Source organism: Artemia sp. Qi Xiang Cuo, chromosome 9 (genome assembly GCF_049724085.1).
Source record: "Artemia sp. Qi Xiang Cuo chromosome 9, ASM4972408v1, whole genome shotgun sequence".
In the NCBI taxonomy this organism is placed as follows: domain Eukaryota; kingdom Metazoa; phylum Arthropoda; class Branchiopoda; order Anostraca; family Artemiidae; genus Artemia; species Artemia sp. Qi Xiang Cuo.
The window spans coordinates 43,909,267-43,923,918 of NC_142802.1; the positions used below are offsets into that span (position 1 = coordinate 43,909,267).

The window sequence follows — 14,652 nt, forward strand, 5'->3', positions numbered from 1 at the left end:
AAAATTTAACCCGTAAATTTTCATTCAAATATTTTAGGGTCCTTTTTTTTAGAGCCCCCCTCCCCCAAACCCCAATCCCCTCCCGGGGGGAACCATTGGGGGCCGGGAGCTTCCTTCGAGGTAGGAGGATCGATACCCTTTCCGAGTTGGGGGATATCGGACTTCACAACACTGTTCAAATAGAACAGCCTCAAATTCTGTTCTCAAATTCTTTTCTTGAACCTTTTCAAAACGAAAATAATTGCCTGAGTTGGTAAGAAGAAGAAAAAAAAAAAGTTACATTGCCTTATGTCTTTCATAATGTCAACTGAACATTTAAAAAAATATATATATTTTTAGAGCCCCCCTCCCCCCTCCCCCAAACCTCAATCCCCTCCCCGGGAGAACCCATGGGAACCGGGAGCATCCTTCGAGGTAGGAGGATCGATACCCTTTCCGAGTTGGGGGTATCGGACTTCACAACACTGTTCAAACAGAACAGTCTCAAATTCTTTTCTTGAACCTCTCAAAACGAAAATAATTGCCTGAGTTGGTAAGAAGAAGAAAAAAAAAGTTACATTGCCTTATGTCTTTCATAATGTCAACTGAACATGTTAAAAAATATATATATATTTTTAGAGCCCCCCTCCCCCCTCCCCCAACCCTCAATCCCCCCCCGGGGAGAACCCTTGGGAACCGGGAGCTTCCTTCGAGGTAGGAGGATCGATACCCTTTCCGAGTTGGGGGTATCGGACTTCACAACACTGTTCAAATAGAACAACCTCAAATTCTTTCTCGAAAACACCTAAGTGTTTCACTTCCTCACTCAATGGTGTCGCTGGTGTTGCTATATTTTTAATCTGTAGGAAAAAAAAAAGTTTTTTATTTTTTATGTAAAATAATAATTTTTTTTATTTTTTATAGTTAATAAACTTTGTCAATTAAAATGTTGGATGGTCGTTTTTAGAGCCCCCCCTCCCCCAACCCCTCCCGGGGAGGATCCATTGGGAACCGGGAGCTTCCTTCGAGGTAGGAGGATCGATACCCTTTCGAGTTGGGAGTATCGGACTTCACAACACTGTTCAAATAGAACAGCCTCAAATTCTGTTCTCAAATGCATCTTTTTTTCAACGAAAATAATTGCCTGAGTTGGTTCAAAAATAATGTTTTTCTTCGCATGTAAAAGCCATAATCGGAGATTATTCAAAGGACTCTTCTTATCGCAAATACATATCCTGTTTCAAGAAGCTCACTTAGAATTTAAAGCAGATTAAAAATTGATGGGGAGATCTGATAACAGTCCGGATGTGTGTGACAGTTTAGTACGAAATATACGATAGTTTGAGAAACAGTGAATAGACCTGAGAAAATTTACCTTATTTTTGAAAATAGGGATAGAAAAAAAAAAATTATGTATATACTTACAAATTCTGACTGGGCTTCTATATCTGAACTCCTTGGCAAAACTTGAAGGGTGTCAAGCTCACAATCTTCAGTAGGGTGAGCTGAGGCATTATATAAAGCAGTCCACTCCCTTTTCAAGTTCCTTCCAGCTGGCATGGAGCTAACACGGGGGTCAGAGGACCCCGTCATTAAAAGATTTGCAGGCATTGACTGGTCCAGGTCTTGTGTAGTTCTAGCAGCGAATTTGATAACTGATGCTCTTGCAGCTTGCATTAATATACCTTCGCTCATATCTTGCTTTCTTTTCAGAAGGGGGGTTATTGCACGTATCTTCTTCCTTTAAAAAAAAAAGACAAAAATTTAGCATATAGCAAAAATACATTTTGAGTTTGGAAAATAATTCAGTTTATGCTAGACATTTAAAGTAGTGTAAAATATTTTTTTTTTCAATTAAATAAATATTTATATTTTACTTTATTATCAAAATAAAATACTCATTGTTACAAATTTAGATTTTTTAGAATAAGAACAGATTTGTTTTTCTTATTCAAGATTATCCGGTCACTGACAATTCCTTCAGCGAGCTTCCTCTTTGTATACTCAAGCGTAAAATTGTTACTAATCATGCAGTTATGAACATTTTGTGAAACTCAAAGTCAATTTGGTCGAACATTATTAAACTCTTTGGTATAACTGCCTTTTTTCTCTTTAAACTATCAGATTTAAATCAAATGTATAAATAGAAATTAAAGAATTCGAACAGTTAATTAAAATGGATCATTCAATCCCCGTATCCACCCTAGATTCTAAATTGTTTTGATTCTTCTTCTAAAGACTAAAAGCATCATTAGCCTACTATGATCTAAAATATCACTGAAATACATTTTCCGGCAGTACATGATAACGAGCTATAAGTAAGGAAAAAACCGAAACTCAAAAAAGGAAGCTTTTGTAACAATTAATACGCTTAACTTAATAACAAGACAATTTCTTTTTAATATAATACTGAGAATATTTTTTTACTCACCAGAAATTGCTTAGAATTATCAATTTTCTATGTAAATATTTCTTACAAAAAATGCTTGTAGTGTTATCTAGAATATGAACTATTCAAAACTGTTGAAGAGTATAATATGAAACCTTAATATATACAAAAAATAATTGGCAACTAAAAAAGCTACACCGGTTTTGCTTTATCACTAAAAAAAAAAAAAAGACATTGAACTTTGAAATTGCGTAAATCCTCTTGGCAAAGAGGTGTAATGACATGTTTACCTACCAGAAAAACCGGAAGGAACGTAAAGTCCTCAAAATAGTACTTCCTACTCTACTCACTTCAGCTAAGGGAAGTACTAGAAATGTTATTAAAAGAAAGAAATTCACATTTATCTACATTAAGAGAAAGGCCTATGTCTGAAAAAGAAGTGGCAACACAAGAAACCATGCTAGATAAACTAGTTTTAGTACGGCTTATAAGAAGCAGATCATCAGCGTAGGCCAGGTATGAAACATCAGAAAAACCGGAGAGATAGATAGCCGATATCTTTGCCAGAACTCGTGAAATACATAAATTAAAAAAGGTCAGAGACAAAACTCCACCTTGCCTTAAACCTCTTTTCAATTTAATAATAGATGCTGGCACAGATTTCAGCCAAAGAAAAGAATTAGAGTACCAGTACCAAAGAAGCAAAATAACCGATAGATTGACACCGCAACCACAAAGAGCAGAAAAAAGCTGACTATGACATACACTATCAAAAGCTTTTGATAGATCTAAAGTACAAAGAAATATACTCCTTCCCTTAGAAGAATTTTCAAGGAGCAAAGATGATAATACATGATGTGCGTGTTGACAACCTACTCCGGGCTTAAATCCAAACTGGTTATCTCTCTCAAGCATATTATTAGTCACAAAAGGTAGTAATAGGTCAGTAAGAAGAGCAAATTAAGGTAGAATTCCCCTTCTTTAAAATTGAAGAAACATTACCACACAAAAACTCTCCGGTACACTAGAAGTACAAATACACATCTGGAAATGTAGGTTTAGATGCTCAATAAGGGGGGGGGGAGAGCAAGCTAATAAAAGGTGAAATCTAGATAGACCATCATTATCAACATTAAGTTTCTTTAAGTTTCTTAATTGCTTCAATTACGGATGAAAGAGAAATGGGAACACAAAGACGCTGAGATAGAGGGGTACTAAAAATAGCAGAAAGAGAATGAGAATACAAAGAATGCACACGGTAATTAACATTAGAAAAAACAGACGAGTAATGGCCATGCCAAACTTCTAATCAACTCAGAATTAAAAAATTTTTCGCCATTCTCTCTTTGACACTTGAAAATCCCTACCACGATAACGCATTGACTTAAGATATTTTTTATATTCACTGCGCGTCTTACGCTTAAGGTCAGATACAATTCCACAAGGCGGTCTATCACATTCATTCCAGACTTTTAACCAAAACTTATCTTTATTTTTCAAAGTTTTTAAATTAGGATCTAAAGACCAAATAGATTTTTGCGAACCACGTCTAACACGTTGCAGCGGCACTGCAACTGCCTCGGCATCTTTTGGACATATAATTATTTGATTATAATAGCAATCCAGGTCCTTTTTTCAATTCACTTGTATAGAGCTCTGAAGCAGATGATAGGGAACTCGTATAGCAGACAACAGGCTTGCTAGTGTAAACGCATAGAGAGGAACATCAGCTTTCTTCCAATTACTTTTTTCAAACCATTTTGACGACCGGGATACTTTACAAAAATTTTGCAGGGTTTAAATTCAGCGTAAGAGTAAGTGAGATAGGGAGATGGTCTAAGTCTTGTTCTTCCGCATGTACAAACACCATTGATGTAGTAATACTAGGTGAACAAATAATGTGATCAATATTGCTCTTACTGCCTGAATGGTGAATATAAGAATACGGATGAGTTTTGGGTATAATATGATAAGATGGAAGGCAATCTAACAACAAATCACTTCTCACTGACGAGTTATTTATATCCGTATTGAAGTCACCAATGATCATATAATCTAGAGAAATTGAAAGAATTTTTTTCCACTAGAAACTTCAACGTGTTACAGGCTTTAGCATATCTAGCCATCGATCTGGAAGAAAGGTCATCATAAGGCAGATAAGAATTAATGAAAACTATAGTGCCCATACGAACACCCAAAAAAAACTCATCCGAGTAAAATATCACCGGCGAAACCAAATTAGGATTGCGCTTAAAAACACAAGCCAGCCCGCCGGATGGGCGGCCTCTTGTGGCTCTGGCAGTAGTAAAAAACACATCATGATGCAGGCTTCGAAGCAAAACGTCAATGCTAAAGTCTGTAAGAATATGCTCCTGTAAACAGACCAAATTAAAATCATTGTAGAGCTCATCAATAACGAAGTCCTTATTCTTTGTACCATTAATATTAAACGATATTATTGAAAACTCCAAAGTCATTGCAAAAAGTGGGAGCGTGACATTAGTTCCTTAGATACTATAAGATGTATGATTTTTACCACAGTTAGCACACTTGGGAGCAGCACTACAAGGACTATCCTCAGTAGAAAGATGTGGCCCAGCACATCTGGCACATTTCGGGACATTGGTGGTGCAAGAACTTTGAAAGTGATCGTATGATCGGCATTTGAAGTAGCATTCAGGTATTTCTTTAAATACGTAAATTCAAAAAAATTGATATCCAACTTTAATTCCCTCTTTGAAATAAGCAGACTGAGTGAAGGAGTCTTCAAATTCAAGCTTGACTGACACAGTCTGGCCCAGTCGATTTGTACTTATTATACATTGCAGTCTATTAATAACTGAAAGGTCAACATCAACTGGGAAACTTCTGAGAATCCCAAAAAAGAGCTTGGATCGTACTTTAACTGTTGCTCTGGTAATAAAGTTCTAAACCAATTTATAAAAATCTTCAGTTGCAGATTTATCAATATTGACATACCATTTGTCTTTAACAGGTTTTACACTACAAACTAATTCATTCCCAGCTATTTGATCGAGAACAGATTTGCGTTTAATCGGATCAGACAGATCTGAAGGCACTTTAGAGACAATAACTGTCGTATGAGTGTCAATTGCTGGGGTGGGTTTCGGAAGTTGAGGAAAATTCAACTGATAATTGTCAGGTTTCCTTGACATTTCAACAACCACTTGTTGTAGCTCATTAAACTTAGAGAGTAAAGAAGTATAAGCATTAGCAGGGAGACATGGCACCTCTGTAGGTCGCTTTATCACAAACATAGGTGCAAAAGTGTCGCTACTATCAAGAGATCTTAACAGAGAAATAATGTTACTAAAATGATTACAAAGTACATTGTTCCCCTTACGTACTGGGCAATCCTATTCAGGTGCACTTATTTGCCACGGTAAACTTTTAGCTTCTTTGACTATATTCACGTCAAAAACTCCATACCATGTCTTTTAATAATATCCTCCTCAATTCTGCTTAGCAAATTGCTTTGAATAAAATTCAGAACCGGAGAATATACAAGTTCAAGAGTTTCATCAGAGCTTTTCATGGCTATCGCAATCACCACACAAATTAAAAAGTCAATATTAATTCAAGAAAAAATACTGAATTAATAAATATCGAAATATAGGTCAAACTAAAAGCAAAGTAGATTCCATTTTATAATCCTCTTAAAGTTAGCTCAGGTCAACAACTCACTTGGAATAAATTATGACCTCACCAAAATAAATCCAGATAGGAATAATATCCAATTCAATTTTGGTGTTACCTCACTAAACTCTGAAACGAAACTGATTAGATTATTTTATCCTTTAATAATGTTGCCTTTTATTTAGACGGACCTAGCCTTAACTAACGTGAAATATAAAGACGGGACTATGAAACCAATCAATAAATATAATAAAAATCTAACAAAAATCTTAGTTTATTTACGCTGGTACTCTCCGCCCTTTGTTATTATCTAATCAATTTTAATTAGATCACGTATCTCTTAATTAATCAGAAAGGATTCCAGGGTTATCTCGAACTATCACTCAGGCTCAAATCCTTTATATATCAATTGACAACTTTCAAAGGGGAATTATCGCTCTAATGAAAGTTTTGGCCAAAGGGGCTCACAAACGAAGAAGTCCGATGAAGGCTGAAGTCGCAAGACACTATCCTGAAAAAAAAAACCGAAAACAGTAGCTGCGCTGGCTAGGCCATGTAAAGCCAATGAATCCCGAACGCCTGCCCAAGATCGCGCTTGAAGGGACAACTGAAGGACTTTGACCACGGGGAAGACTTTGAATCGAAAACTTCGACCGACAACGTATTGCCCAACTATCCCGAACTGAACTTGGCAGAACAGCATATTGAGCCCTAGTTCATCACATTCTGGAAGGAGCGGCCCCAAGAGATCCCACGAGGATGTATGGGACTTAAGTAAGTAAGTAGGGCTCAAAATATTTAATTGTTAACTTAATTTAAATAGGATCTTTTGGGTTGGACCAAGCAACAGAAATTTTTTACAGTTCCACCACTTTACCTAAGTATTAAATTCAAAAGAAATTTAGACAGGCTAGTGATAGCTTTTATCCTAGTCAAAAAAGGGGTACAATTATTTTGTTTCTAGCTCCAGAAGCAAGAATACAAGAATTCGCTAAATTTTTGTTAATGTCTCTGTTTTATTTACTTAGCCTTGTTTTTTGTTCTTAACTGTCATTCGCTCGAGACTAGTTTTTTGTGCAGCCCCTTCTTTAAATTATAGCCAATCCCCAACTTTTCAGTTAAAACGTAGTCTTTTCAGTATTTCGAGGCCTCGATTCTAAGGCCTGAAATGTCGTAGCACTTTAGGACATTCCCCTCTGTTTTATACAAAACTGGTCTAGATTGCGTCTTCAACTATTTATTATGGGTTCCAAATGCCGTTTGATGCTTAAACAAAGAAGTATATTTTCAAGATTTACGACTAGGTATACAAAGAGAAGGTATTTTCATATTTAAGGTAATTTGAAATAATCGGTTTACTTCTGATCTATTGGAGAAAACGGGATTCCAACTTTTACTGAAATTGAGTTACTACATTTTCACGAAAAATAAGACCTCTTTACAATATCCCTCACTTAAAATCTTATTATAGTTTTTGTTTTAAAAGGGGTAAAAGAAAAGAAACACAAATTTACTAAGAATAATTGTAACTCAATTTCTCTTTGTGCTACTTCTATATGGAACGCCTAGACTTTTGGTCTCGGTAATCTGTCAATAATTTTATTAAATTTTTGAATATCAGTCCTAATGAAAGGAGTCCTATTGTAAAGTATTTAACATCAATTCGAGAAGCTTTTCCGGGTATCTCATTTCTTAGTTATTTGGGCATTTATATGTCAACGATAACAGTCCAGGGGGGCTCTTGGGACTAAAGCTAGTCGTGGGAAAGGGTCCGTTCCCAGGCATGGTTGAGCAACCAATAGCTGGAACTTCCGTTCCAGGATAGTTATATTCTCGGCTCATTTCTAAAGGCTGTCCATCTTTCACCTCCATCGTAGTTAGTTGTTCTTGTGCTACCTTATTTTCTCATTGTGTATCCCCACGTTACTCAATAAAGACCTTATACCAATGTTTACGGTCTATCTTTGGAATTACGTAAACCGTCACATCTCCCAATTATAAAAGGGAATACAAATAAAGAATAAAAGAGAATTTTACAGAGTGGTGGCAAAAGGTTGAAACTAGTGGATCCAATACCGCTGGTGGAAAACCTCCGAGTAATATTTGAGTGACCCTTGTAAGTACTTACGACATCTTACGATACATACTGGCAACATATTGAAGAGCTATTTCGCCCGCTACCAAAATTGCTTGTGATATTGAACGGCAAATATTACAAAAGACTGATAAAAAGACATCGAAATGTTACGAGGTATTGAACTTTTTTCTATTCAAAGCGCCTTCTTGAGAAACACTTTCTTTTAAATGAACATTTTGAAATAGGCTGTTACACAATGCCTAATATGGATTTCCTTGCGATAGCTTCTACATACTAATTCAAATTTCTACAACTGAAAGTCTCCGTTTGATTTCTACTTTCACTTAGCCATTTTACGTTTGGTGTTTTTTTTTACCTGATTTTATACAGTCAACGCGTGATCTACATTTGACAGTTTCAAAACAAAAATTAACATTGTGAAGTTGATAATCAAAAATTAATTCTCAATTGTGACTCCATTTGACGCTAGTGATTTAATTGAGACCAACTGCAATTGGATTTAAGACAGACGACCTTTCGTAAGTGATTTAACGCGGTTAACCAACCCAGTAAATTTTATTAGACCCTTGTTGTTAGAAGTGAAGTTAATTGCCCAAAATCTAGCGTCCGTAATTAAAGAATTGTGTTTAAAACCAACATTTAAATTATTAGAGTAATTGCTTTTTCAAATTTTGATCTCAATATGTCAGTTTTTATTCCTATACTTGATCCTGTGGAAATTGGATATAACAAAAAGGTTGCTTTTGATTTTGTAAGACAGTGAAGGATAAATGTCATAGTTCCACCTCTTTTATTTGACTCAAATGATCCTGATTTCGATCAAGATGAACTTTATGATTACCTTCAAAAGATCAAGACATGGGTCCCAACAAACCCTCCAACTCCCCTGAGTACCACCCCAATTAATCCTCCAATAGAACAGCCTCAACAATCCCAAGTAATAGGATCGCTAATTGACCCTTTTTTTTTAGTAATAACGCCACTCACAAAGTCAGAAAGTGGAAAAATAATTAAGTTTGTTACAAAATTTGTTACAAAGTTACAAAAATTGAGTTTGTTGCAAAGTTGCAAAAAATTCAGTTGTTGTTAAATTGGTCCGATTCAAAAGCTTTGCGTCATTTTTGGCCCATGGTTTGTTTTGCTCCTTTTTTGGGAATCTGGATCCCACGATTATAAATTTGTCAAGTTTAAAAGGTGGATTACTTGTAGTATATACCCCAGGCAAAATAGTAGGCAAAATGGTTGCAGAGTTTGTAGGCGTGGCTCAATTTAAGGATGAAAGGGTATATCTATTCTATAAAAGGATGCAAAAATTAGGAAGGTCATTTAGGGTGTCCTTAGAAGCCAGGGATGATGGTGTAGTTCTTGGAAGATTTGCTCTAAATTTATTCAAGGAGTGGATCAGACCGTCATACAAACGGTATTTGTTAGAGAATAGTGCAGAATTTTTTTTTGTTTAGGTGATGCGTATAAGGTTGCAATACAATATGAACAGATAGAACAGATAGTGGGGAAAGGAGAAACGTCTTCTTTTTCAGATGAATTTCTTTCTGCGCTGACGAGGGTGAAATTTGGACTCAATGATAATGAGAAGGCACTGCGAGATGGTACTGATTCCTCGCAGGGTGGTTTGGCTACCCATGGAAAGGGAGCTGGTTTTGAGGTCCCGTGGGATGGTTCTGATGCGTCTCGGGATGGTTTTTTTTTTGTTGCACTGCGAGATGGTCCTGATTCCTCGCAGGGCGATTTGGCTACCCATGAAAACGGAGCTGGTTTTGCGGTCACGTGGGAGGGTCTCTATGCCTCCCGGGATGGTTTTTTTGTTGCACTGCGAGATGGTACTGATTCCTCGCAGGGTGGTTTGGCTGCCCAGGAAAAGGGAGCTGGGTTTGAGGTCCCGTGGGATGGTACTGATGCCTCACGGGATGGTTTTTGTTGTTGCACTGCGAGATGGTACTGATGCCTCGCAGGGCGGCTTGGATACCCAGGAAAAGGGGGCTGGTTTTGAGGTCCAGTGGGATGGTACTGATGCCTCACGGAATGGGTTTTTCACTCCTCTTTGGATCGGTCTCCCAAATATTGTGGTAATTTTTATCACTTTCTAACTCTTTATGACCAGCAAACTCGATTTCACACAGACTCGTTTCCTGTACAGTTGGAGTTCCAGGGGCTGACAGGTCAGGGCTTGAAAGGATGGTCGTCGACGAAAGACCTACGGGAGATATGGCTTCAGGAATGGCTGAGTAGTTTCGCTGATCTCGATGCTTTGGTATAGTACTTCCTCCCTCCAATGGAAGGTTCAAAGACATGAAGACTTCATCCTCACCATCGTCTACTTGCTTCAACGGTGACGTTTCACACAATCCTTCAACAAGTTCATCGATAGCAATTCGTACTCCTTTATCAAACGCCCTTCCATCAGCTGCCGTAGTAAAAGCGAGACCAAATTTTTCGTTCCCATTGCGCCAATGGTGAAATGTAGGCAGTACTTTGTTATACTCGAAATCTTTCTTAATAGCACAACTGAGAATGACCGTTTGGTCAGAGATCCTTTTTCCGAGTATTCGATACTCAAGAGCTATAGGAGTGAATTCAGACTCCGAACTTTTTGAATTCCTTGAAACCTTTGATTTATATCGTCGAACTGACACTGTTTAGAGACCACCTCGATCCAACGGCACCCAGCCCCCAGAGCTATCATCCCTTGTCATTACTTGTGCACGGACACGAACAAGTGAGTTAACATCTTCGCCTTCCTGGTGCATTCTCTTTGCACCAGCAGAACAGGGGGGAGAATCTGTAAAGTATTTGGAACATAAATTCGAGAAGGCTTTTTCTGGTGTCTCGTTTCTTAGAGATTTGGCCATATATATGTCAACGAGAACAGTCCAGGGGGGGCTTTTGGGACTAAAGCTAGTCGTGGGAAAGGGTCCTTTCCCAAAAAATAAAAGCTTCTTGAATTGATGTTAAATACTTTACACTATTATAGATATATAGAGTGTAAAAATATTGAAAGTCAATGTCCAATATGTTGTTACATCTTTCCTTTTGTCCTTCTTACAAGGAAACTCGTATTTGCCTCACTTCATGCAGGCCAATGGTTGAACTAAACCTATTTTGAAAGTAAATAGAAAGTAAATATTCAATTTCATCTTCAGAATGCAGTAGAATGTTTTAGTCTTTTATCCTGAATCTGGTAAACTATGCTTCAGAAGTTTCAGGTTTTCTTTTTGCTTTTGTAATTCAAGCTTGGCGTCACCAAATAAAATGACGGCTCATTCATAACTCTTGCTCTTTATTGACAGTCATGACTATACTTTGGTAAGGATATTAGACATTTTTCCAACTTGTAAGTGAATCCTTGAAAGAGTATTTAAAGATTCCAAAAGGTCCAGCAACAATGGAAGACTGAAAAAAAGGCAATAAAAAATATATACTACGGGGAAAAATTTTATACCCGTTCTCTATTTGAAAAAATACGAGTTATGTAAATTTGAACCTTTCGAACATTCTAAACTCATCTATTTTTTTTGGAGACATAAAAGTCATAAGTTAATACCAGTTTAAGTTGGTGTGCGGTTACATTTCAAGGAGTAGTTTTATATAGTTTTCAAATTCCGTATCCTATATTTGACGGATATTCTAAATCTTATCAGTAGTGCCTTTTATTTTAAAAAATTCTAAATCCTATGGTCAATACGTTTTAATCTTATTAATTTTCCTTAGATGGTGCTTTTACTACTTTTTTTACCAATGTGCATTGGTCACCATTCGCCCTAAGTTGCAATTTTCCTCCGGTATTAATTGACCGAATTCGAAAGAGGTCAAGAATGAAAATATTCTCTCTAAGATTGGGTTAACTATCATTAACCTTATATCCTCTCTAACAGAGGTCATAATTCTTGACTGCCTCTTAAACATGCCAGTACATATTTTCAAAGACACCACATTGCCCTAATTTATTTAAGGTTTTGAAAGCTATCATCTGGGCCCCAACAGCAAAAGAGTCGAATGTAGGTAACGGATGATTCCATTAACTAATTCTTTGGTAAAATTATCTTAAATTGACGTGTCTTTTCTTGCCAGCATCATCCAGTGTATTCAATAGGTATTCACGGGTACCAAATGTAGATTTCCTAACATTTTCCTAAAAAAACAGATTTCCTTTCTTTCCCAAATTCGAGATTTCTAGTTCTGAGCTCTACCTAAAATGTCAAATCTTGTAAAATTTTCGGTATCCTGCTATTCATATTTTTAGAAGGCATTTTAGTAATGTGCTTGCTTTCTTTGTCTCAATTTTTGCCTGGGTGACTCCAATCCAGGTTCAAGATCATGAATACCCTGTGAGCATATGCATGTGCAACCTTTGCGCGCCGGGACGCAACCCTTTTTTGCATCCCTACGGACGCAAACCTTTTTTTGCTTCCTTAAGAGCTAAACGCAAGCCTTTTTTGCATCCTCAAGAGGTGGACGCGACTCTTTTTTGCATCATTAAGAGGGGCCCCATCAACTTCCCTCTGAAGAACATGAATCCCTGTCATGACATGTTCGTGACTCCCAGTCACACTAGCCCTACTCCTAACGAATAAATTATTTTTACAAAACTACAGAATTTGGGCCTGTGCCTTCCGGTGGCTCCCCATTCCTTGCCCAGAGGCCACAGTACTTTCGGTAAAAATTGCCCTAAAAATTTTCTTGGGGTTTGGTTTATAGGTGCTGGAGCTAAACAATATTTTGCTTTGTGTCCTGTTTCACCACAGCGGACACACGTTGGAAGTTTTTCACATTCTAATTGTCTATGTGGACCCCCGAAAGTCCAGCATTTTATACAAGCGTTTTTTCTCTTTCACTGAAATTCCTGGAATAACTACCTCTTCTTGGTCTTGACATTACTATCCTAAAATGGCCAGACTCTCCACAGTTAAAACATTTCTTTGGGTCGTGATTGTAGTTTCTCTTGTTTTTAAATTCTACTCTGGAGTTAGTTCTTCCTTCTCCAGGGGAAGTCTTGTCTCTTGAGTCAACCACCGCTGCTCCCAAAAACATGCCTGAGAAGCCCCTATACATTAAATCTATCAATTCAAGTTGTTTTTTTATTCGTAGAACATGATGCATGCTGATTTTTTCTGCCTTCTATAGGATAGGTCGGTTAGGCTAACCTAACCTATTAGCATGTAAGAAAAAGGCGTACAAGTTTTACGAAGAGAAAAGTAAACATGCAACAAGTTTCACGAAAAAGAAATAAAAATATAACAAGTTTCTCAACGACATAAATAAAGATACATTAAGTTTCTTGAAGAAATAATCTATATGCAACTAGTTTCACGAACAAAAATTAGCAAGCATTATGTTCCCAGAAGATAAAACTGACATGCAACAAGTTTCACGGAGAAAAATATCATGATAAATTAAGTTTCACGAAAGAGAAAATCAACATACAGGAAGTTACACGAATAAAAATATCAAAAATAATTTAAGTTACACGAGCCAAAAATCAGCACGCAAAAGGTTCCACGAACAAAACGGGTTTCCCGAGGGGAAAAATCAATGTACAAGTTTCACGAAGAGAAAAATCAACATGCAACAAGTTTCACGAAGAGGAAATTAAAATATTACAAGTTTGTCGAAGATATAAATCAAGATACACTTATTTTCGTGAACAAGTCATCCACATACAGCAAGTTTCACGAACAAAATCTGCGTGCATCATGTTTAACGAAGAAAAAAACAAATATGCAATGACTTTCAAGAAGAAAAATATCATGGTAAGTTAAGTTTTACGAAATAATAAATCAACATACAAAAAGTTTCACGAAGAAAAATATCAAGTTAAATTAAGTTCACAGACAAAACCAGCACGCAACAAGTTCCGCGAACAAAACCAGTTTCACGAGGAGAAAAATCAATGTACAAGTCTAGCGGAGAGATAAAAATCAATATGCAACAAGGGTCGTGAAGAAAGAATAAAAACATTACAAATTTTTCGATGACATAAATTAAGATATATTAAGTTTCTTGAAGAAATATTTCACATACAACAAGTTTCATAACCACAAAGCAGCATGTATTATGTTTCACGAAGAAAAAATAACATGCAACAAGTTTCAGGAAGAAAAATATCATCATAAATTAAGTTTCATGAAAGAATAAATAAACATACAACAAGTTTCACGAAGAAAAATATAAAGATAAATCAAGTTTTGCGAACCAAAATCAGCACGCAACAAGCTCCAGGAACAAAACCGATTTCACGAGGAGAAAAATCAATACAGATGTTTCAGGAAGAGAAAAATCAACATGTAACGGCTTTCATGACGAAGAAATGAAAATATAAAAGTTTCTTGGGGATATAAATCAAGATACATTAAATTTCTTAAAAAACTAGTTCACATGCACTAAGTTTCACGAACAAAGATCATCATGCATCATGTTTCACGAAGAAAAAATCAACGTGCAACAAGTTTCACGAAGAAAAAATACCATGATAAATTATTTTTCACAAAAGAATAAATCAACATACAACAAGTTT

At 36.5% G+C, this 14,652-nt stretch overlaps 1 protein-coding gene across 1 annotated transcript; it reads right to left on the reverse strand.

Moving 5' to 3' along the window:
• Positions 1-10,156: 10,156 nt before the first annotated feature.
• On the reverse strand, positions 10,157-10,900 carry Spred (Sprouty-related protein with EVH-1 domain). The gene is given in 1 exon segment (XM_089094994.1): positions 10,157-10,900. A coding segment is annotated over 1 exon segment (732 nt). The 5' UTR covers positions 10,889-10,900.
• Between the last annotated feature and the right edge of the window lie 3,752 nt (positions 10,901-14,652).